Genomic DNA, 25,904 nt, shown 5'->3' on the forward strand with positions numbered 1-25,904 from the left:
CTCAGTAATACTCCATAAAGTTGTAGTTTGAGTCTCCCAATCTTTTACTTATCAGATGTTTTCACATGATGTGTGTTCCGTTGTATGTTTTGGAACTCCTCAAACGCCTCCTTTTGATTTTATTAGTCTGGTTACTGTGTGACTGGTTCCCATTCATAACTCTCCGTTGACAGTTTGGAGTTATTTCAGCTTCTCTGACAAAACGCAGGATAAAAGCGACCACCACATCCGCGCACGGTTCAGTTGGAGTTTGTCCAATGAGGAGATCTTGACCCCCTCAATTACAGCATGATGGAGCTGTTTCTTTTGCGTGTTGCTGAATTTCATTAGCAATTTCGCATCCACACATGGGGAATGAACCCGGTGAAGCTTTGAATTTTGCTATGACGTTTTTTCCTCTTATTTGTTGCCTAAAGTTGTTTGATTTCCCAGCTAGTTCCTTCTAAATGCAGCTGAGTACATCTGTAGGTCTGTGATCTTTGGTTTCTTCCGTTACCTTCTTCAACAAGCCAGAAACCAGAAAAGCAAGGCTATAATCTGATGCCATCGCGGGACAAAACGCGGATCTGCTCCATTGACAATGAATCGGAGACTTATGAACTCAAAGAATGTTTGCTTGACCTTTTCTCCGCATCACCTCGGCCACTGAGTCGGTCCAGAAAGTCTTGTCTGTCATTCAGTGCCAATGGAGCAGCTCCAGGGTTTGTCTCTTTAATGACAACAACTAGAGAGCCCTGCCTCTCATTTCCAGCTTGACTGACATGTGATCATGTATACAAATCTCGGCTTAAACTGTCTAAGATTGCAGGAATAATGCCATCTGGTTTATGCTGGATTTCCCCAGTTTGACCTTTTTTTTCTCCCTGCGTTTTACTCCTCCAGCACATGAAGAACCAGTTTCTGTCTCTCTAGGCCTCTCTGCATCTGCTCTCCTATCTGTAGATCTGTTTGTATATGACTTAGGTTAGGGTAAGGCCTGTATTGTGATTAAGACCGAGCACGGTTTCCCTGGTGCTGGGTGAGCGACGTGGCACAGGGCCATCTGCCAAAACAAAAGCCGTCAGAGATGCCCTGTCACACAGCGAGACATTTACTCGCCCGCCTGCGACAATTAATTACCCCCAATTCAAATAACGTTGATAAATCATAGACATAACACAAAGCTGTGCTGCTGATTGCATAATTATTGCATCAAACCACCGGCGTATGTAACATAATCACGCTCTCTCATCAGGCTCAAACCGCCGGCGTGCATCTGGAGCGGCGTTATGTAATGTTTGGAAAAGAGACGCGGCGAGCTTGCTAACAATATGTGTGAAGCTGGTGGGATTGTGTAGGGCCTTAAAGTGGCAGTAGGCAGAATGTTTTTGGCATCATTGGGCAAAAACTTGATATGATAACTTTCAGCATATTGTAATTCAATGTGTTCTGAGAGATAACTACACTTCTGTACCTACTCATGGCTCTGTTTTCAGGCTTTAAAAAATCTATGGCTGTAAAATGAGAAAGTTTCACCGACTTGTGGGCGGTGCTTGGTATTTCCTCAACTGATCTCAACATGGCTGCCGGGTCACAAACTTTGAAATTTTACAGCTAAACAGTACACTACAAGATGTTTCTGAAAACATTTAAAGAGAGAAATAAGCATTACGGTAACAGAATATTGATTTATATTTGATCAGCGCTGCCTAGTTTGACCGTTTGATCAGAGTTTGTGAGTGATTGACAGCTGGCTCTCATAGACGGCAGCTGGACGGCAGACTCCAGCTCGGCTCTGATTGGTTGTTTTCCTCCGGTCTGTGAAATCTTGCAGATGTCATTAGGAGCAGCGGAGGACACCGGAGGACACAGAGGCACATGAGCTTTTATAGATTATCTGTCTCATGCACTACTGTCAGGATATAGTGACCGTTTTACAAAAATAACTTTTTAAAATCATATTTGTTCCAATTCTATCAACTGCAGCTTTAACGTGTCCTGGAGTCTTTTATTTAAAGGGGACAAGAGAGCCTTGTTGTGTTTGAATAGGACCGACCTCCTCCCACACCCTGCTTTTTTTCAAGTGCTGGAACATATTTCGACTGTTTAAGCAGTGATGGCTGAGTGCATTTACACTTTGGTAATGGCTTCCTGCCTTTAACTCTCCTGGCTTAAGACAAGAGTGAGCCATGCGGGTACTTCCCTTTCGCTACTGCCGCAGGTCCTGCCTCTGCTACTATTCAGCAGCCTCGCCGCTCTTCTCCTTTTCCCTCCGTCAGCCAACCCAGCACAGAAAAAGACGGACCACCCTGTCCGATTATTCACTCTCTCCTCTACTGTATCACTTCTACCATGGATAGTTTGTGGACTGAAAGATCGTATCACTCCTCAGGAATGTCCGCTGGTTTTCCAATCGCTGCATCATTTGCATTTATCTACCTTGCAGCCTTTTTCTTTACCCGCAAAAGATTGTATGTTTGGAGAATCTCCCTACCATGATGCATCCCGAAATGTCAGCCAACGAGGGTTTTCTTCCAGGCGCGGCCCACTGAAGATCTCTACCCTGTCTGTGTTTTCAACCTCAAGCTAGATCCCAAGCTCCTGAGCTGCTCCTTAGCTTGCACATGACAGCTTTTGTAGTTTAAAATGTCTCCCAGCAGCTTGCTATTATAACATACAGGTGCTCACCAGCCTGTTAACAGTAAAGGTGATGCTCTTTTCACTTTTTAAAGATGAGTCACTGGCACTCTGCCTGAATGTCTGTTCAGCCTGCTCCAGACAGCTTTCCATATAGACACAGGGTGTTAACAACTAATTAAAGAATTTACTGCCACACTAAAACTCCCTTATTGCTGTTCCCTCCCAATTATTGGCTCTATTATCAGCTTTTATGGACTCAGGTGAGCTTCCGGAGAAAGTTGTGCTTGTTTTGGCCGAGTGGTCAGCTCCGTCCGTCCCGGAATAAAGTAACTCAGAGGCTAGAATCTCTGAGGTTTTTGTGATAGAGAAATTATTGTTTCTGAAGTGATAAGATATACTTTATTGTCCCAAGGGGAAATTTTGCTTGGACAAAAGTGATGCAATTGGCTTAAAACAATACATAGCCAACAAGCCATGACAATAGTACACCAAGAAACAATAGAAAAACATGTAAGATATTGCACATTCCCTGAGAAAACTATACTGTATATAAATTAGGGCTGTCAATTGATTAAAATATTCAATCGCGATTAATCGCATATTTTTTATCTGTTCAAAATGCACCTTAAAGGGAGATTTGTCAAGTATTTAATACTCTTATCAACATGGGAGTGAGCAAATATGCTGCTGTATGCAAATTGCATTTGATTATCATAAAGTGGGCATGTCTGTAGAGGGGAGACTCGTGGGTACCCATAGAACCCATTTTCATTCACATATCTTGTGGTCAGAGGTCAACAGACCCCTTTGAAAATGGCAATGCCAGTTTTTCCTCGCCAAATTTGGCGTAAGTTTTTTGACCTCCTTAGCAACAAGCTAGTATGACATGGTTGGTACCAATGGATTCCTTAGGTTTTCTAGTTTCATATGATGCCTGATGCCATGATACTTTCACTCTAGCTTAAAAACTGAGCCCTCTACAACCTAAAAATCCATGTTGCGTTAATGTGTTAAAGAAATTAGTGGCGTTAAAACAAATTTGCGTTAACGCGTTAATTTTGACAGCCCTAATATAAATACATAGGCATTAAAAACAAGACATCAGAGTAGTACACCAAAGACACCGAAGAAAAACATTTTAAATATTGCACATTCCCTGAGAAAACTATATATAATAATTACATAGGCATTAGAGAACAAAATTTCCCAGTGCTTCCTTCCTGTTAACTACAGAACCAAGGAGTCACCTGTTTTCTTGTCAAGTAGTGTTAGTAGTGACACATTGTACTGATGGATCATTTGCATATGTAGTTTTCTTGTTTCATTAAATGAAATATGCATCTGCAGCAGCTTTTCGTCTCTCTCTGACCGACAACCATCTTTTGTGCGGTGCCCACATGTGCTTTCCATCTCACCTCTCTGTGTGTTAATCAATCTCCGTCTCGCCGGCGTCCACTAGGTGACAGTAACGACACAGCTCTCCCCTCTGGGGATGGAGATGAGGCGAGGTGTAATCTGTGTTTACACAAGGTGAATTGGCTGAAGACTATAGAGGTTATGGACCGGGTGGGTGTGTCAGCAGCGGTGGTCATGTTGTAGTGATGTGGTGACGTGGTGGTGAGGTTAATGACGGTGGTGAAGTCCACTTACTACCCATTTACTATTCTGCTTCACATCACTCAGCAGCATATAAAGGCTCACCATAATGGCCCATTCGTTGCGCTCTGTGAAAGCTCAAAAAAGGATCATAGAACAACTTTTTCGTTTCGATTGTTTTGTTGTAGCAGTGGCAGCTCGCTTTCTCTTCTTTGACGTAACCTCACAGGATGAACATGTACCGTACCCTTCATGTGTTCGTATGAACTGATTTTAAACTGAATGTTATTTAAGAGATATACAGTATAAAAGGGGATGTTATTGGAATGTTTCTTTCATACAAAACATAGTGATTCTTGAATTGTTGATGTTTAGGTTTGGACATCTCGACCATTTATAGAGTTCGAGGTGGGAGGGGCAACTTCAGGTTTTTTTTACGTACTACAATACCCATGAGCCTCGGCTGCTGTTGCCATGGAGAAGAAGCCCGTCAGAGGCCGCAAATCAAAGTTGTAGCTAGAGATGCACAATTAATTGAAATCTTATCGAAATTGCAATATGGCCTACTGCAATTTTCAAATCGCAGGATTTGGAATACTTGCAATATGTGTTAAAGGTGAAATGTGTGTCAAAATAGCATTTTAAATGAAATATTATGGTGCTGCAGATATGTCCTCGCCTACACATTATATTCTACAGTCTTATGAAAACATCTTTGTTTGGTACAGATAGATACCAGCAAAAATCACACCATAATCATTTTAATGTTTTTCAATGAAAATGAGAATAATGATGTAAACATTTTCATTCCTTCTAATATCACAAATCATATCACAATATCAGTCAAAATAATTGCAATTAGATATTTTTTCAAAATCGTTCAGCCCTAGTTGTAGTGAATTCAAATGCTTTTGTTGTCGCAGATGTAAACAAAAAATAATCTCTGAGTTGCTGCACACCACACAGTAACAGATTTCCATTCATGAACAACCAGAGTCCCGACTCTAAAAAACGGAAATCTTGCAAAATCTCTCGCGATCAAACGTTACTTTAGTGTAAACAAACATCAACAACAGGCAGGAAGAATTAGCAATGTTAGTTTTTGCACTACTTTATACAAAAAATTAATGAAGAAAAAAATTAAAATAATCTACTACTAATTCATGCTTCACGTTTCGCATTAGCTCAGGCTTTAGCCACAGCCGCCATGACGGCGGTTGTTATCCTTCCTTCTTCAGTGAGCTTGGCTCTCAGTTGGCTATCGTTCTTTCCCACGTGACTGCATCATCGTCTGTCCTCGGGGTTCCCCACACACAACAGGACATCCGATCGCAAATATTGAACGTTGTGATTTGAATTTGGTGCGGCCAGGATGGACTTCTGAGCTGATCGGGGGATGTGAAAAACACTCTTAACATACCTCCCACCACAGGAATATCTGGAAAGATCATCTTTAGAACCATCAAAAACTCAAGGCTTTGCTGACCATTGTTGGGAGGGAGGAATCAGGCCCAAAATCGTCTTGATTCTCTTGTAGTGTGTGCACAGCATTACTCAGAAATCCCTGTGTGTAATATCGCAGTCTTTCGTGATTTGTTTATCATGCAAATTAACATTGCAATGGTGCTAAAAAAACAATATATTGTGCATCCTTATTTCCCAATAGTACTTTGGTCATAGTGTTTCCTCTTAATTTCCCCTCCAGTGAAGGAGGAAAGTTGTCTAATGTAATCATCCAACATGTGCAAACTAGAAGAGTGTGGGCTGATGACCACAAAATGATGTGCAATGACAAACACACACACACACACACACTCACGCCAGCCAAGAATAATGAAGATGAATGAGTCGTTCTGACGAATACATGACATTTCACAATTGTAGTGAAATCTTGCGAGATATGTCAGAGCCATACCTGTTTAAAATAAACCTCTACGTTTCTCTGTTATTATCTGGCAGTTAGATCTCTCCGATTGCAAAATAGATGATAGTAGAGGAGAGTCTTGGGAGACGCGCTAATTGTGTTTTCTCACTGTTTTGGTTACCTGTAATCGCTCTTTATGGAGGACTCCACTTAAATGGATTTAAAGCAAAATCTGTCTGCTGCACTGACGGATCTTTATGTTGTGGTTCCAGTTTTAAAAATACATCTTTGTCACATTTGATTAACAGTTTAATAATGTTGCAACAGGGCCATTTATTCTCTTTTGTGAAATTCATGTACCGGTAATTACAGTCTAGCAATCAAAGCGTTGGAGCCAGCAGCCAAGAAGTGTGTGCGTGTGTGGTTTGCAGGCAGGGTTTGACCAGTAGGCATGTGTGGAGGAGGTTTGATGAAATGCTACAGACAGGTGAGTCTAGGGGAAAGTACAGAGGAGGGAAATAATTTAGCACTGCAGTGTTAGGTGAAAACAATTTGTGCCAGTCTTGGTGATTTTCATGTTTTTATTTGCGTTAAAGAATTAAATGGTTTTCAGCTGCTGATTTAGCAAATGTTATGATGGGCTTATAAGGCAGTTGGATATCTAAAGCCACATGAAAAATCACTGTAATACTCCTGAAGTGTTTCATTAAGGACTTGAAGTGTGTCTATGATGCAAAGTACGGGGATTTCAGACCATCTGCTTGGCTTTTTGGTGTCACGACACACTTTCTTGTCCAGGTGCAGAGTCTGATTTCTGCCTTACAATACTGTTAAACAATCCCAAATCAAATGTCTATTTTATTATAGATAAAATAGCACATTTTGAGCCAGAATCCTGTAATTTGGGCAAATAGTTAGAAAAAATGTTTTAATAAGACAGACATATTTGAGAGAATATAGCAGTGGTGCGAGAGGTTTAATACCATGTTTCTATATGTTTTATTTATAAACAGACAACAGACAGTTGTGTGTGGAGATCTGTTTGGCCTACTTTGTGAACACTGCGGTTAATGTCTTATGTCGGGAGTTGAATTTTACAATTTGAAAGGCTTACACACACTGGATAGTATATAGGCTAATTCCATTATTAAAGGGACTGTTTGTAAGGGTCAGTGTCCTGTTGCTCGCGCTAGCCCGTGTGCACGCGCTACCTCAATGTGAGCGAGCATCGCTCAAAACAGTGGGGCGACACACGTCAGCTAAAACCACAATATCACTCTATATTTCACCTGCTTGGCAGTAATGTTAGCTGACCAGACGAAGGTCTCTCCATGAATCACTGCTGATCCTAGTGTTGGCTTTTCCTGCTTCAGCCTCCCGACCGCGGCCGGAGGGAACAGGGGAGACACCGGCACCCGGTCGGAGACGATAACGTTTCTCGTTGCGGAGCCCCGTCACTTCACAAGACACGGGAAACCTCTGTTGGTCTGGAGGAGCTGCAGCAGTTATTTCTGCACAAACGTCCACTGTACATTCACTAGATATTCTCAGAGCTAAACTAACTATTCTGCAGTGTGTAGTGTGCGCGCATGCACGTGAGGTGGAGCGAGCTGTGAGTGAAGGCAGGCAGGCAGAGGAGCAGAGACTCCGGCCCTGGAGACCAAAGCTACGGTCTCCCCCGCGTCCTCCGACCGCGGCTGACACTGTTTTGCAAGACGGGCTTCACTAGATAGAACTTTGCGGTTTTGGTGCTTCCGTGTAGTTTGTGTTGGAGTCTGAGTCAGAACAGCGTAGCCACACGCGAGCATGCATTGGGACGCCTACCCGGATTGATTTATACGTGTAAGAAGTTACAAACAATCCCTTTTAATATAATATATTTAAATGTGATTTTCTTTTTTGTACTCTAGTCAGCATGACCTCAGTATCTTCTTAATATTCCCTAAATGTAGCCTAGCTGCTGCTCACTTTGTCCCATCTTTTTATGTGTAATTTCACATGTAAAATATATGTAAAAGATACTGATTTGTGAACTTGCAGATAATCACTATCACCTAATATTAATTAACATTAGCGTGCTATAGTAAATGTCATACTCACAGTTTGTATAAGTACAAACAGTGATTGAAAATAGCCTGCAGAGGTAGCAATTTCAGAGGTCAAATTGAATAGTATTTCTGAAGAAAGAACCAAAGATTAAAGTGTAAAAAATGATTTTGTGACCCTTTTAGATTTATGTAGTGACACCTTAAAGTCTCCCCAGCCCAAGTTTGGGAACCACAGGTTTATAGTGAACAATGCAGGCAACTATTATGAAAATCCCCTGAAGGGATTCTAGCCGTGTGTTGTGCTCATATCCTTTGTTACAGGATTATACCGTTTATTTAGATGGTGACAGGTGTCCTGCAGGAGTTGGAGACAATTTGCTTAAAAAGCGATCCTGGTGAAATAATGAGTCCGAGGTGACACGGAGCACTTCCTCTCAAACATCAGTTACACCAGGTTTTGCATCCATTTTGTCCCCCTTTTCTTCTCCTCCTGTCACTCGCTTCCGCGCTGCTTGTGTGTGTATTTGCATCGGATGGTTGTGTGTATAAAAAAAATGTGACCACAGGTGTCAAGAAAACAGTGACAGTAATGGAGGAGGGAGGCTCTGACACTCCAACACTGACAGCGCCGCAGTGTCGGCACGGTCGGGTCTGTCAATCTGTCACTAGGTTATCATTAGCCCGTCAGCCCAGGCAGCGCAGGCCCTGACCCAGTCAGCAGCACACACACACACCTCACACACACTCCTTCACACGTCCATCAATATCACAGAGTTCATCTCAAGTTTGACAGACAGGGACATACCCGAGCTGTCTCTGCGTATAGCCAGTGGGGAAAACGCTCCATGACGCATGACTTCGTCAGCGTCTTCCAACGATAAATCTAAACTGGAGACAGCACGCTCAACTGAAAAATCGATAAATAACTCAAAAACGGCATATATTGCTCCATGTATTGTATTAAATAATATAGCTTTTGTTATGTAGATTATTTGATAGGTGTATCAAATAAAGAGATTAGGGAGATGTTTGAGGGTGTTGGCCATCTGTTATGCCAAAAAGGCAAAAGTACCAGGTGAAGTTAACAAATGAATCTTCTCTTCCCCTTTTTTCTCTCTCTTTTCATCTCAACTCATGCATTGACGGCCGCTGACCTGTAAACAGGACGTACTGCAGGATGTATGTGAGACAGGACATGTCCTTATTGTTGAGATCTTGTTCAGTTTAGCATGGAAGAGGATTAAAGTCGCGATTGTGTCCATTCGTTTGTTTTATGAGACTTAAAGAGAAAGTCCCATTCATAGATAAATAGTCCCAATGTCTTACTACATTGGCTTATTTTATGGAAAGAACCTTTGTTATTGAAGTTTTTAAGCTACACAAACGAAATCCCATTTACTTCCATTGTTTTTAGGGATGCACTGATATGACTTTTTCAGTCCTAATGCCGATATCTGGGCTTTGGGTACCGATACGATACCAGTATTTAATTAATAAGCTGTATGCCTCACTGTGTGGAAGTGACTGGGTTCATTGCTTTCCTAAGAAATGCATACATTGATATACATTTATTTAATTGTTCTTTATTATCAAAATAATTAATTGTACACCAGCAACTTGGTAAAAAATTTACAGGAATCAGAATTCAACTGTAAACCTTTTTAATGCAGAAACAAATTGGCATTTTGTGTCAGTATCGGCCCGATATCCAATACGATATCGGTGCATTCCTAGTTTGGTTGGTGTCTCAGTGGCGGGATCCTCAAATCCTCTGCAAAAATAAAATAATCTGACCCCACTTCAGAGTTTTTTAACATATCAAAAAATTAAGAAAACGCCCCGGTTTTAAATTTAATGATTTAACTTTAAACTACTTATAATGTGTGGATATCCACGGCATGCGTCCTCGGAGGTGATAACAGATGAAGCAGCAGCACCAGTAGCAGACACAGGCCGGGATACTTGCACTTCTCGTTGGGGCCCCTCAGTTTAAAAAATCCCCCGCTGTCATTGGAGATGGCCTCGCTTGTTTTTCTAAGCACCCTTTGAGCTTTTTCAAGTGCAGAATTAGGGACTGTTTGGGGAGTTAACCAGGACGCTTCTGCGCTCCCGAGACAGGAAGCCTGATTGGTGATATCTTTGATTAATAGCGCTCTCTCTCTCTCTCTCTCTCCCTCCCTCTCCCCAGACATCTTGAGCCAGTTTTTTTTTTTTTAAATATGTAAATTCCAACATAATCAGTTCCTCCTCAGTAGTGTTTGGTTTAGGACAGAAGAGGAGAGCTAGATGGGGAGCATAAATCACTTTTAGTAATAGTTGCCTGCTTCTGCATTAACAGAATTTCTTAGAAATATTTAATTGCCTTTTAATAGAATTACATTCCCTTTGCTACACTCTCCCCATGATGTCATTACATGTTCTTATGTGCCATTATCGTACAAAATGTAATTTATACTACATTTCACTTTTAATGCGATCAGTTTGGAAGTGTTGCACCGCCTGTTTGCTTTAAAAACAGGTTTGGCTCCAAGGCCGTATTTCAATACTATAGTTTGACTCACTTGGTAGTAACTATAGTTTATTGGCCTCACCCAGGCCTCGTGTTATTTGGATAGCTCTTTATGTTACATTTATTACACCCACTTCCCTGATTTGCCTTTTTGCCAACCGCAAGTGTTTTCTTACAAATACAGTGTGAATTTATTGTCGTCTGTCTTAGTAGGTTTATATTTTAATAAACCAACATATTAGTATCCATTAACATGTAGTCAGACAGGCTGTATTTGTTTGTTATCAAAGATAAACACGACTAAAATCAATACAGCCTTTTATAATGTTTGAGGAGTAGCAGGTTGGCATTGTATAAAAGTCTGGAGGTGAAGATATGCTCTTTGCAATCTAAACATTAATTATTTATTTATTATTGTTTGCTGTCTATATGGTAACTCCCTGTGGTTCGTAATCCTGTGCATCTTTTTATCTATCGCCGTGCCATTCTTCATTCTTTCACCTCTGTTTCTACCTGAGCGTTACAGAGAATTAATCAGAGTTTCTATATCACAGCGCCCGGCCCAGTCGCTGATGGATATCGCGTTGGCTTTGTTACCGCAGATGACAAATTGCAGGGGAGCAGCAGCTCGCAGGGTTTGTTTAGCATTCCTGATCCCGATGTGTTTTGAAAAGTATTAATGGAGGACATGAAGGCATGACATATCACCTGCAGGTTCAGTCAGGAGCTCTTGTCAAAACCAGAATGGGCCTGTGAGGTGAAACTCTGTCATCTTGACACTCTTATTTTGCTTCATCTCACGCCTTGAGACGCCAAGACAAACTGTGATTTTCTGCTTTGGCTCTCAATGAACCAAGAAGTGTATCGTGTCGTGAGATGTTTTTAAAACAATTAGCAATATGTTTGTTCATTTCTGAAATACGTTATTTAAAAAAAAGTTATTTGCTTGTGATCTAATTGGTTTTGTGAGACGAATAGTGCATATAATGTCTAATTTTGCTAATTAATAATAATGAAAATTCTTCATTATTTTATGAGAGTATTTAAAAAACTATTATTAGCATATTTAAGAAAGTAGCGTGTAAGCTATCATTAGAGACTGCAGCATTTAGCGGGTCAAGTAAGCGTGTGAAATGAGCGACCAGTATGTCTCTCATGTATTAGCCCATTTAACTGGGGGAGCTGTGCTTCCTGTGGCAGTGACCTTCTCCCTGTGGCTGCTGGGAATTACAGTCATTCAGTGTGTGTCTCGCTATGATGGATGACACCTGCACCCGTTGAGCAATCGCTCCCTGGCGCACTATTGTTTTTCTTTCTCACTTTCGCGTGGGAGCAAACGGTCTGCATTCCCGAGCCAAAACCAACTCAGATAATCATCTCATCTACGTGATGTATGACCGTATCTCTTTGGAAGACAAGTTATCGGACGACCTGGAATGTCTTGCCAATACAGCGGCGATGGCAGTACTCGTGCTACTAGTAAAGCTATTTGTTGGGTCACACCAGCTTTCTAAGTAAGGATGATGCAGCACTTTTTAACACCTGGCCCCATTGTTTCTGCCATACGGTCTTCTTATCAAATACAAAAGCCAAATTCCACGGCTGTTAAAACGCTGCATATGACATCAGCTCTGCAATAATAAGAAAACCAGGCGCTCAATCACGACTATGTAACTATGAAGATACTGACATCATATGAAACTAGAAAACCTAAGTAATCCATTGGTACCAACCAAGTCATACTAGCTTGTCGCTCCAAACTTGCACTAAATTTTGGCGAGGAAAAACTGTCATGGCCACTTTCACAGGGGTCCTTGACCTCTCGCCTCAAGATATGTGAATGAAAATGGCTTCTATGAGTACCCACGAGTCTCTCCTTTACAGACATGCCCACTTTATGATAATCACATGCAGTTTGGGGCAAGTCATAGTCAAGTCAGCACACTTACACACTGACAGCTGTTGTTGCTTGTTGGGCTTGAGTTTGCCATGTTATGATTTGAGCATATTTTTTATGCTAAATGCAGTACCTGCGAGGGTTTCTGGACAATATTTGTAATTTTTTTGTGTTGTTAATTGATTTCCAATAATAAATATACACATACATTTGCATAAAGCAGCATATTTGCCCACTCCCATGTTGATGAGAGTATTAAATACTTGACGAATCTCTCTTAAAGTTACATTCTGAACAGATAAAAAATGTGCGATCAATCGCGATTAAATATTTTAATCGATTGACAGCCCCAGTTGTCACAGTATAAAATCTCACTGTATGCTTGTAGCCATTTTGTTTCCACTGCACAGCTTTAAACTGTGTCTTGGCGCAGAATGTATTTGTGGCAGTCTTGTAGTGCATATATAAGAGTCTGTCTTAATGGCTGTGCTCCTGAAACTTCTTTGCTATTTGCCTTTGTGCCTAACTGAGTGAGTCTGCAAGGCGCTGGATGACAAGCCCCGTCACTACCATTGTGGCTCAGAAACAAAAGACCCTTCAAATAATGGAATCTCCCAATATGTCACTCACTGATGCATAGCAAAGCCATAAACGTCAGCCAGATGGCAGGTCACCGAATATTACGCTCCTCCCCTTGGCTGAGGGAGGTGGGTGTGTGCAGGAGAATGGAAGGCTCAGCGAAGCAACTCAGTAGCATCATGTCCTTGGTTCGCCCTCACCCTACTCGGTGGCTGTGCATCAGAGGCTATAGAGGGGTGTGAAGTGCTCCCGCGAGTGTGTGGGTTCACTGCCACCGCGCTCTATGATTAAACAGTAGTACGTGCTGACAGCTGGAGTGGAAGAGCATGATGCACTGAGGCACATTGGAGCGAGAAGCTGCCTCTCAGTAGTGTCAAGGAAATTACATATTTGGTGTCTTTAGGTCTTGAAGCAGTTCCATGACGTGTTGTCGCCATAGCTGAATCAAAATAAATGAGAATAATAATACTTTTTGGGATATTAAACCATGAGACATTTCCCGCAGAACTGGAGCAGAAAAAAATCAGTTCCCTAAAATATCAGTAATGAGACTAAGGGGGGGGGAATGGCCACTTCCCCACTTCTTACCCCCCTACTTATGGCGGCCTTGCTTGGACCACACCATGGATTTATAAAGAAAACTGGATAAAGCGTTGGAGGCAGGCTCCCGTTCATTCCTATGAGAGTTGCTCAGTGGTGCATGAAGCCAAAATGGCGATTGATAAAGTACCCGGATCTTCCAGCGATCTTCCACATCCATTGGGCCCATAGAGCAGGCGCAGTAGCGTTTTCTTTAACTCCATCTCCCAGCCCACGGTCCAGCCGCGGTCTAGGTCTCATTCACATGAACGGAGAAAGGGAAATAACTCTGGATTCGGCTGTTAGAGCATTTTACAACTTTTAGGACTTAATGATTTAAATAAGGGCTATTCAAGTGTTCATACAGGGAAGTTGATTTCCCTCAAAAAAATGATCCGCTGAGTAACAGACGTCTCTTTCCCAATGTACTTTTGGGCCCAATGGCATCATGTGATGGATACAGAAGTTGTAGTACCGCTGTTAGGCCACTACGAAAATTTGCTTCAAAGCCCGGTGCTCTTCCTGGGGTCTTGCACCACACTCATTTTCGAACTCAGCCTTCATTTAGATCCCAACTACACACCTGTAAAGTTTTGTGACTGCATCTTGCACGGTTGTGACGCTATCGCAGAGACACACCTGGCAGAGTACTTGTTCTTTCTACAGTAGCTGTCTCCAGGATCACATTTTGATGACAAGGTGAAAACAATAACAGTGTCACGGCTCGTAATGAATTGCTACGCTAACAATAGCCTGAATGGATCAAAATGCAGCCACAGGTTGCATCTTTTGTGGATCAGTCATCAGTTGCAACACCCACATCTGCAGCTTTTTGATTGACAGAACACACAAAAGCATTTGTTCTCTCTTGACTTTAACTTTTTCCAGACTGGAAAAACTTTCACTGTTGCTCTTGTCATCGTTACATGTACAGCACAGAGAACCTTTGTGACTGGGAGTTGTCAGAAAGCCTTCCCGGGCATGAAGTAAATCACTAAATGAAGTGGAAACACGGCAAAAAGTTAAACTTCATCACAAAATTACACATTTATAATTTTTTCTTTAATGCTCAAATACATCTGGTAGTATCAGTTGTCAGTTAGGAACAGTCGGCAACCTCCGGGTCTGAAAAGTGAAGCCAATGCGTTAGTGCCTTAAACTTGCATTCTTTCTAATAGCCAGCAGGGGGCGACTCCTCTGGTTGCAAAAAGAAGTCTGATTGTATAGAAGTCTAGGAGAAAATGAGTCTACTTCTCATTTGATTTATTACCTCAGTAAACATTGTAAACATGAGTTTATGGTCTCAATCGATAGTTTCAAGTCTTCTTCAATACAGCATGATGTTCATTTAGTAAATAATGGTCCCATTTAGAGTCAAATAGACCATAAAACAGGGGATGCTTTAGGGCGTGGCTACCTTGTGATTGACAGGTCGCTACCACGGAGTTGTCCGTGTTTTCGTTTTAAAATTTTAACCCTGTCACAGTGTGTTTTCATTTCATAAAAGATAAATATTTTGGTCGCCTAAAAATGTCATATTCAGCATTCGGTGGTACTTAGCTCCACCCTATGTATATTGAACTCAGTAAGTTGTTCTGTGTGGCAAACCGGCTGCTTAGCAACATAAAAAGAAATAAAGTAATTTAAATTGGGTGAAAACAAGAGCTGTACTTCATGTCATACAAAGGTTTATTTACGATTATGGCCGCACACTTTCTTTTCTTTTAGTTTTTCTACAAACCCCTCACCTCATCTGCCATCAGCTGTTCTTAAGGTGCTGATAAAATAAACACAACCTAGTTTTGCATTCATGCTTGTCATCACTTAATCCTTTGCATTGCTAACTGACGTTAACCTCGCATGTAAAGACACTGGTTCATAGTGCACTTAGACACTGAATACTTGACAGCCTGAGAAGTGAACTGAACACGCTGAACTAATCACTGTCTCTGAATGGCTCAGTGGGGCAGGCCTGTTAATTAGTAAAGAGTGTTAACTACTGTTAGCTTTCTAAGTTAATGAAGCATTTGGTAACCTGTATCCTCTAGAGTTTCTGTAATCCGAGGTTTACGATGAGGCCCAAAATCTAGTGTGAATCATTTTAAGTGAAGTATCCAGATGTGCACAGCTGCTCTGGTCGCTTGCAGGTACAAGTAGCCATTAGCAGTGCACTCCTTTGATAATTGATGAAAATATTATTTCATTTATTTTATAGCTTGTTGATGATTGAAATGCAGAGAAATGACTTCTACCATGATAATCCTCGCTAATGTTTTCTACTGCTGCTGTTGTTTCTAGTCCTACCTCTCTGTGTATTTACAATAGTATTGTTAATTTACAGACTCTAAACCATTTTATACCTTTTCCAGTTCACAAATGTAAGAGACACATACCTTACCTGTTAGTACAACTAATAATTAATGGCAAACTTTTATGCCATATTCACATTATCACAGAAAAACAGATTTTGTGCACCACCTCCATTATCGTGTATGTTGTGTATTGCGATGGTCCTGCACCGACGTTCACCCAGTGGCTGAAAGCCTACTGGTAGTTCTGCAATTAAAGTTGGAGGACAAATTAATGATTGTTTCTAAATGTATCATGATCCTAGTGAAGTCAAATGCGAAATACCAGACTTCAGAATCAGAAAAACACAGTAGCTTTTGTACTTTTACTTAAGTAAACTTGTAGCAGAGTATTTTTACAGTGTGATAGTGTGACTTTAAATTAAGTAAAATATCGAAATACTTCTTCCACTACTGGCTATTTGCCAATAAGTTACCTTAGTTCCCACAAACTCACCCTAAGAATCCTGTATGGGGCAAAGCGGGACATGCAGCGCAACAAACTTTGTTTTTCTGCTATAAAGTATGCAGGAGCATTTTGGAAGATGTTTTCTTTGCCTTCTCTTTGTTTTTGCTTCCCACTTAGTGGCCAAGTGTTCTGTTTGTATGAGATTGCAGAAGCTCTCCTTTCCCCCCAGACTTTATTTTCCCATCACCTGTTGGAGCATGTTCGGTCACTTCCCAGCATCTTTGTGTTTGCACAGGCTGATCGAGCAGGTTTGGTTTCATCGTGTAATCTGATTAGCTGCTGAAAGACTTGATGCGCCTCATCTTCACTGCAGGCCTATTAACAGCAAGGCCACGAAATTTCAAACCTTTTCAGTGCAGTATCATTAACAACCTTAGTTGGGTCAACTGAGCCGTGACAGACGGAATGTAGTTTGACTTTTTCCTGCCGGTAGCTTGGTTCAGTAGTTCTTGGTCCTCCCATTCTTACGTTAAGATGTAGACAAAGTCATTTTTTTCTGTGGTATTTTACTTGATAATTACTTCCCTGGAAAACCCCCAGAAGACACACTATTTTATAGACAATATGTTTAATTGAGCAAATTAGAAAGAGTCCATATTGCACAGCAGCTGTGTACACACTCGGTGGAATCTGCACGGCACCAGGAAAGGGATGCAGTGAGAATTGGGAGTTAAAAAAAACGTGATTGAGTCAGAAGGCCGCTGTGCCAAAGCAGTGGCTTTTCAACACAGATGCACATAGTTAGCGTGTGTGTGAAACCTCAGTCCCTCGCTGATCAGCCCGGCTGCATTGATTCTCCGGCTGCTGGCACGTCGCTGATGTTACTGGGTTTGCATGGATGATATGGTTGGTGGCTTCAGCCCTTCAGAATGCCGAGAATTATAGTCACTCACAGGAATTTTGGAAAGAAGTCTCATTGGACCGCTCACTCAGACCCATGTTCTTGTAAAGATGGCACAAAGCTGAAAACACCAAGAGTTCCTGAGGTGGTTGGCATTTAAATTAGGCAGAGTGATAATCAGCGTGATGATAAGGTTCTGGTAGCAGGCTGGCAGGCGCTTGTTGTCTGTCAAAACCATTTGGTGGCAACAAGAAGTGCATTTGTACAACACTTTGACTTTACTTTAATATGAAAGGGGGAAAAAAAAACCTCATGAACTAGAATCCACTGACTTTTGCTCCGGTTAGAAGTCAGGCAACTTTCTTATCCGATTATTTTAAGTTGAACTGTCACACTTGACATAAAACATCTGATTGATGTTGCGATCTGATCCTGCAGGGCTTCAACAGATACTGTATGTACAGTTCAGTTGTACAAGTTCATATTGGGTCTACGCGTAAGGTACATACTGTAAAAGAGCATGTGACAAAGACAGGTCAGGAGGACATTTCAGGACAGACCGACTGCAACTATTGATCATTTTCATCATCGATTGATTTCGCAATTATTTATTAATTGTTTTAGTTTAAATATGTTATGTAATGTCTAAAACGTCGTCATATTGCTTATCTTCGACCAACAGTCCAAAATCCTAAGATATTCACTTAACAATGACATAAGTCAGAGAAAAGCAGCAAATCCTCACATTTGAGAAGCTGCAACTAGTGACTATTCAGTATTTTTGCTTGTGAGTGACTTACAAGCAATGCTTCATAGAAAGACAAAGTCCTGATGTCACGTCCAGAACATAGAAGAGACAATTATCTGAACATAGACCTACTTGACCATTAAGTAGCCTGCCTTATTTCATGTATAAATTCATTGCTATGGCTTCATATAATATAGAAATATCATTCATTACTATCAATCAATCAATCAATCAATAAATGTATATCATTTTTAGTTCAAACACATATGAAATGGTTGTTTTTCTTTTCCCTAATGGTGCAAGACAAACCAAATCAAAACCGTGACACAAAAACCGCAATACAAACCTAACCATGGGCTTCTTGAACCGTTGCACCACTAATTGATAGAAAGAAAAATCCCCTAGAATTTTCCTGAAAACTGAGTAACACAACAACCAGCATTCACCTAAATGTCCATGGTGATTAAAGTGACTGATCCTCAATGTTTCTACCTTTCAGGTCTGGTAGAGATCTGCTTGATGCATCCACTCGACGTAGTGAAGACAAGGTAAGCAGCCACCCACTCAAACTTAACAACTCATACATGAACTCATATTTCGTGTCACTTTACCTAACATATAATCTACTTACTTAAGAAAGCCATTTTTAGTCCACATCTGCCTTGAATCCTCTCGGTGGGTATTTGGGTCGGTGAAGTGAAGTTCCGAACATACCAGGTCTGTTTTTTCCCAGCTGGCCGGCTCTGCACTCATTCTCCACACAAATGGGCACAAATGCCAAAAAAAAGAATGTGGAAAATGAAATGCATCATTTACCCATTCGTTCCCCCACACAATGTTAACGTTAGATGTTTTTATGTTAGCAAATCACTCACATTTTATACCTTATTACTTCATTTAAGAATAAAGACATTTTTTTTTTTGGTACTGTCTGCGGTTCTCGTGAAAAGACGGGGACTCGTAGGATCAATCAGATGCCACTAAATGCACTCGCTGTGTCTAATAGCGTGTTTTCCGTTACCATCTCCTTTTGTGTGTAATGCAAGACTGGCAGCAGTCTGGAGCTGTTGAGTGATCAGGAGCCTCACACCACAGTGTCTCAGCCGGCCATAAACAGGTCGTGGGCTACTACTAAAGCTTTATAGTCTTTCACAGGCCTAGCCAAGACCTCTGGCTTCGTTTTTACCCCCCCTGCCCCGTTCACTACTTGTCAGTAAATTGTGCTGCTTTTTCTGTCATTTACGGCAGCAGTTTCTTGGTAAATAAATTGCTTGGCGTGCCTTTTAAAAAAGTGAGATGGTTGCACTTTGAAGGCAGTGCCACCACCAGAACACAGAGAGGGAGAGGCAGGGATAAAAGCCTGGGGTGAGCGGTGTTGTATTAGTCGATATTTGATACTTTGAAGGCACACGGTGTGATTTACGGTCACGTGTAGAAGCTATGGGGGTTTATTACAGGTAAGGCTTGAGCTCTGCCTGTCCGTCCTCACACGGGGTCAGGGTTAAAAGTGCACCCACTATTTTCTTTGTAATGCTCTTCCTTAAAAAGCGGTAAAAGCTGCTCTAAAACCGGACAGGTTTATCTGTTTGTTTTCTGTTTGCGTCGCCATGTGTTTATGTTGCTTTCTGGGTCTGCGCAAATTGGTTCCTTTTGGTCTTGGATCTGGGTCTGTTTTTTAACGAAATGAACAAACAGAATATAGTCTTTCTTCTTTTTAATTAGATGAGTCTAAACAACAGGAGGTTGCTGCTCATTTTGACTGACGGACACAAACACGTGCATATATGCATGCACACTGTACAGTACATGCATGTTCACACACTTTAACATCCACACATGAATTCATAAACCAAGCATACATACCAGCTAATTGGGACACTGAGGGAGCTGAAATCTATTAGCAGGAACCTTGGAGCCGAGAGTCAGACACAGACACACCTCCACTGGGTCTCTCTCTCTCTCTCTCTCGCTCAGGCATGGCTCTTATTAGGCACCGGCTCCTGCTTTAATGTCCACCGGTCCAAATTGAACGGCAACTGGAGTAAATTTACTTTTTTCCACCAACACAGAATCAAAGGGATTTTTCTCCCCCTTTCTTTCTCCCTTTTTCCTTTTTTTTTTTGCAAGGTAAACTTGACTAAATGTGTACCTGCATGGGAGCTCATGTTTACCTATTTTCCAAATGAGGGTTTATCTTCCTCCTCTTTCTCTGAGGAGTAGGAGGGGGCAGCAGTGGATTGCAGGTTTGGGATTAGCTGCAGCAGTTGGGGTAGAGGCACTCCCACCAGTAGCCAAATACTGCTGTTATGAATCAAAAAAATGTCAGGAGCATTTGGCAGCTTTTTCCTTTAAACAAATACTGATTCACCCTCCAAGACGACCGCTTTGGCAGATAAATGAATAGCTGCGTTCCACAGATTTGAAAAACGGGTGACCTGTAACTTCCAACATGATTGATCGCACAAAATTTGGACTACTTATGAGACATTTTTAAAGCATAGGAAAGAAAGTCCATTATGACAAAATTATTAGCTCAGGAAATCTGTTTAAAATTCTGATGGGCAAAAAGCTTTAGGGTAATGATAGAAAGTATTTGACTAGACCACAGATACGGGACGTAAAAGTAAAAGTCTTTTTGCCTTTGTTGTTTCACTTTCACTCCCCGCTGCGTGCTCGCTGACCAGTCGAGCCATGACCCCGGTTACTCACCTTTGCTAACAAGTACATCTATCTTACATCTTAGGGACTCCAGCAGAGCCCACCTTCCATCAGGGTGACTTACTGCCTCTTTCATCGTTGTGAAATAGTTGAAAGTGTACAAATTAATATTGGCCATTTTCAGAGAAGTACATGGATGTAACAAACAAGCTGGTAGAGGTTCAGTGACGAAGGGCTATGAGTAGCATGAGTTGTAGTGTGAATTTACCTTTTTTTCAGAGGACAGTACCACTAGTAGGACTGCAACTAATGAGTATTTGTTTTCGGGTTGTCCGTCCATCCGTCCGTCGCATTCTCGTCAACGCGATATCTCAGGAACGCCTGGAGGGACTTTCTTCAAGTTTGGCACAAACTTCCCATTGGACTCAAGGATGAACTGATTAGAATTTGGTTGTCAAAGGTCACTGTGACCTCACAAAACACATTTTTGGGCCATTTCTCAAGAATTCATATGACAATTATGACAATTTCACAAGTGATGACGTTTTGGACAGACATGGATGTAAATTGCAACTTGACTGGTTGGCAGAGGTATACAACCGCAACCGGTAATTCTAGTTTTATTATGAATTAATCGTATGCTAGATCAAATTTCAAGGATAGTGTTGTCACAATACTGGAATTTCTAAATTTGATACAATACCTTGAAAAATATTGATATTTGATACAATTTTTCGATACCATGGGGGAAACTGACACAATATTGAGGGCATACAATTTTAGATTTTTATTAAAAGATGAATAGCATTGTGTGTGTCAACTGGCTGTCGGAGAGGAGAGAGAGCAGAAAGCACAGCTGGTACCCGTGTATTGATACTACAGAAAAAGAGTATTGAAACCTTTTCAAATATTCAGTATCGATATGTGTCGAAACTTTTACTCTTTTTCAGGAAATAGTGAAATATGCCCATCTTAAGTGCTTGTTTTTTCTGAAATAACAGTCCAAACCACAAAGATATTCCATTTACAATGATATAAAACAGAGAAAAGCATTTTGATTATATAAGTTTGATAGTTTTCACCGAGGTGCAAACCAAACTCAGTGTCAATACAAGCAAATCAGGTTGGATGAAGGCAAAATAGCCAAAATCTTTTGGGGAATAAAGCATGGTATGTTAGAGAAGAGTTGTTTTTATGAACTATTTATAGTTTAGGACGACTATTTATTATCCATGTATGTAACTTTACGTCTGAGACGGTTCCGTTTCCTGTTCTTTGTTGCTAGTAATCCAGAAATCAAAGTTAATCCAGCAATTGAACCATTTTTCTCATTGTGAGTCACTGAGGATAATAATGAGCCCAAAATGTAAATGTAGCATACTTCACACAAAGTAAACCGTTAATTGCCCCTGACCCTGACCCTCCCCTCCCTCCTCCCTGGGTTGGGGCAGGAATGTGGGGGTGAAGATGGAGGGTGCGATGCGGTGTGGGGAGGGAAAGCGGTCGTCAGTTTAGCAGAGAGAGAGACAGTGGGACCGGAGTTACAGCTTTTCATTAACCTGGAAACCACCTAGTTACATGGTTCATGGGCTGGTCTCAGCTCACTTGGAGGTAACAAAGGGTGTCGGGCGGCACTTTCTGCAGGGGGCTGTGCGCTCGGGGCACCCCATCTGACTCTGATCAGGTTCTCCCTCTCATTAGAGAGTTGCACTGAGCCTGCATTTCCCTTCATGTCGAGATCCTGTTACATGGAGCTCCACCCTTATACATACTCGCGCTCATCTGAAAGCAGCTTCCCATCACCCCCTTTTTACTTCCGCCCGAAGAGTGAAACCACGCCTTCATCGTGTTTGTGTACCCTGAGCGATTTCTCCTGTCATCGTCAACTTCCTGTAGTTTCTACACCGCGCACATGATCTGATGTGTTTGCCCCAAAAATGTATTTTGTGCAATAACTCTTGACAGAGCCAATCCTTCTCTGTTCTCCCTCTGCACCCACCCTTTATTTCTGTGTCATGCTTTCCCATTCGGATTCCTCCCTTTTTCCTCGCTTGTAATTTTTTCTCTCTCTCAGATAGCTACTCTTAATCCAACTTTTTTTTTACTCCTCCCACTGAACATTAAAGGTTTTATTGATAACATTCTTATGTAGACGAATATTTAAAAAAAAATAAATACATCTACTGAAAGGTGTAGAATAAAAGTATGGCTTTTCCTGAAAAAAAAAAAATACATTATTAGGGCTGTCAGTCGATTCAAATATTTAAATTTGCTCAAATCATTCACATATTCATTTTCATTCATGTATCTTGAGGTCAGAGGTCAAGGCACTCCTTTGAAAATGGCCCTGCCAGTTTTTCCTCTTCCAAATTTAGCGCAAGTTTGGAGCGTTATTTAGCCTCCTTCGCAATAAGCTAGTATGACATGTTTGGTAACAATGGGTTCCTTAGGTTTTCTAGTTTCATATGATACCAGTATCTTCACTCTAACTTTAAAACTGAGCCCACTACAATCTAAAAATCATAAGGTGTGTTAAAGAAATGAGTAGTGTAAAACGATTTGTGTTAACGCGTTAACTTTGACAGACCTAATTATTATGATTGTAAATTAATCATTTTAAAAATTTGGTGGGTCCAAAATGAATGTTTTGTTTATCTCTGTGGAAGATAGGGGAATTTTTTGTTCCTACTTCTAACAAGGCTTGTGAGCCAATAGTAAAACGACGTTTGTATTACGTGGTAACCATAATGTCAGTTAGTGTGGAAAACCTCGCATAAATGGCTGAAATTGACGGTAAGTGCCTGGCAACGACTTGTTGTGAAGTAAATGCAATGAAGCGGGGGAGGGAGAATGCGAATTTTAGCAGCTGAACGTTATCGATGTTATCAATAACACCTTTAACCGTTTCTAGTGTTTTTACATTCATGGTTTTAGCTTTTCAGCAACTATTTCGATTAGCCTGTTGTTGAATCAGCCACTACTTTAGCTAAAATAAACCATATTATATAACAACATCATGTTGAGTGCATTGTTTAAACTTCCATCATTCCTCCTGAATTTGTAGTTTGTTGAGCGATTATGTAATGTTGTTTTAAATCCCTGTTGTACATGTGTTTTAGAAGATTTGTATTGAATTATGCAATTCTGTAAATTGTATTGTATGACATGGCTGTCAGAGTCATTGCAAACCACTAAGCCTGCCAGCAGCCTGTTTCAAGCCTGATTAGAAAAACCTGGTACTGGCCCTTTGCTCGCGGCAGTATCCATAGCAACACTACCTCCATTTGGTCACAGCACGCATGAAAGTGTGTCCCACTCAGGGGGCTTGAAAGTGATCTTTGATGAGGGCTTTGACAGATGACGTCCAGTCTTTTTGGCTGAACGTGTGACAGCGCTGAGGATCGCCCAGAGGCTTCCCCCCGCCCTCCCGCCTCCCACCTCTGTTTGCCCCCAACTGCTTGGTGAACCCCAGTGCACTTATGGAGGAATCCCTGACACAACCCTCAAACAGCAGGGCACAAAGCAGCAGCGGCCTGATAGCTGATCTTGCCTTGTAAAGGAGCAGGCAGGTCAGCGGTCGTCAAGCCGGCTCCTAATCCCTCCGGCGCTGTGAGGCTGCGGGGCAAGTGAGGCTGCGGGGCAAGACTTTACTCACAGTGTAAAGCCAAAAACACATGCAGCGTGCGAGCAGGATGAACCAAGCTCAGTCTGTGCATCGCTTCAGTGCACAAGCATTAGCGAGGGTGAGTCCAGTGCAAAGGTGGAGAGCAAGTCCTTTCATGAGTGCAGCATATTTGGCAGGATTAAAACGGATGCCTTGGCGTTCCAGTCATACTCTCTCGGATGATGCCTCAGACTTCTCTGTATGAAATATGTGGCTCGGCTAAAATATTTGTCCAATCAGATTGAAAATATTAAATATTGTGCTCATGCGCATGGTGTACAGATGAATAGATAGATCTATCTTATCTGATTCTTCACCTCATAACTTCAATGAAAATGTAGGAAGGAGTGTGCCCTCTGTGAGGCAAGACAGAAAGTAAGGGTGTGCCGTAGGGCCGGGTATCGGTACTTCATACCTTTAACCAAGTAGTATCGAAACTTCTCCAGTCAAACGATACCAATCCTTTTTGTACCAAGATTGAGAAAAACAATGACTATTTGTATGGTTTTGCTCGCAGCGAATCACCGCAAGAGTTCTTCGAGTCTGTGGTTTGGTTAAGTCAAGCGTGGTGTTTGACAAAGATTGCAGATCAGCCTGCCGAGATGCCACCAAAACGTTTGAAGGTCTGGCTAAACTACACGCCTGTTGTTCGTCTTTCGGCTGCCACAGCAGATGATCTGATATCTGAATTTATGATCCACATATTTGATTTTGCATAGGTTTTATGCTGGATGACACGACCACCCCATTCACAGCGCCCGGGGGATACATGTTTTGGTGGTGGGAGGAAACCGAAGAACCCGGATGAAACCCACGTGAACATGCAAACTCCACATAAAGGCTCTGGCCACACCTGTGGCATTTTACGCAACTGGATGCTTCCATTCACATGATGGGTATCGAATGAAGTAGAAAAACTTGCAATTAACGCTTGTAGCCACATATTTTAGTTGCCATAACCGCGATTTTTAATTAACCTGAAGTAAAATCAGTTAACATATTACAGAAAGCAAGAATTTCAAAAACGTTTGTGTTGGATCATGGAACGTAATCAGGGTCCTTCCTTTCGTCCTTTTTTGGGAGAGACCACATTTTTTTGTGTTTTTTTGTTTTGCTGTTAAGTGTCATTCTAATTTTTTGTAATTAATATACAACACAAAAGAAAACAAATCACAAAATCAAGTGGAGAAAACAAAACAGCAAATGAGGAGGGAAAAAAGGTGGTCATTTCTTATGAATATGTATTACTTCAGTTCTCCCAAAATCAAAAAGAGTTAAAAATACAATGCCAACTGCCCATCACTAGAGACATCTCCCTGAACTGCCCCCTTTGTCTGTTGAGTATGTTTTTTGATTGATCATATTAAAAAAACAAAGAAATGGTTGAAAATATCATAAAAAACTATGCCATGCTAAAATTTACATTTGAATTTGGCATTTCTAATTTCTTGAGTAAAAATTTGGGACCTGATAATGGGGCTTCCT

At 41.3% G+C, this 25,904-nt stretch overlaps 1 protein-coding gene across 2 annotated transcripts in view; it reads left to right on the forward strand.

The window, feature by feature from the left end:
* The window catches only part of slc25a21 (solute carrier family 25 member 21), a 106,846-nt gene that overhangs the window by 55,930 nt on the left and 25,012 nt on the right, over positions 1–25,904 (forward strand). For both annotated transcript variants that reach the window (XM_037746615.1, XM_037746616.1), the window contains one exon: positions 18,597–18,645. In XM_037746615.1, the coding sequence (XP_037602543.1) occupies positions 18,597–18,645 (49 nt within the window). The remainder of the gene's footprint in view (positions 1–18,596; positions 18,646–25,904) is intronic.

Source organism: Sebastes umbrosus, chromosome 16, assembly GCF_015220745.1.
Source record: "Sebastes umbrosus isolate fSebUmb1 chromosome 16, fSebUmb1.pri, whole genome shotgun sequence".
In the NCBI taxonomy this organism is placed as follows: domain Eukaryota; kingdom Metazoa; phylum Chordata; class Actinopteri; order Perciformes; family Sebastidae; genus Sebastes; species Sebastes umbrosus.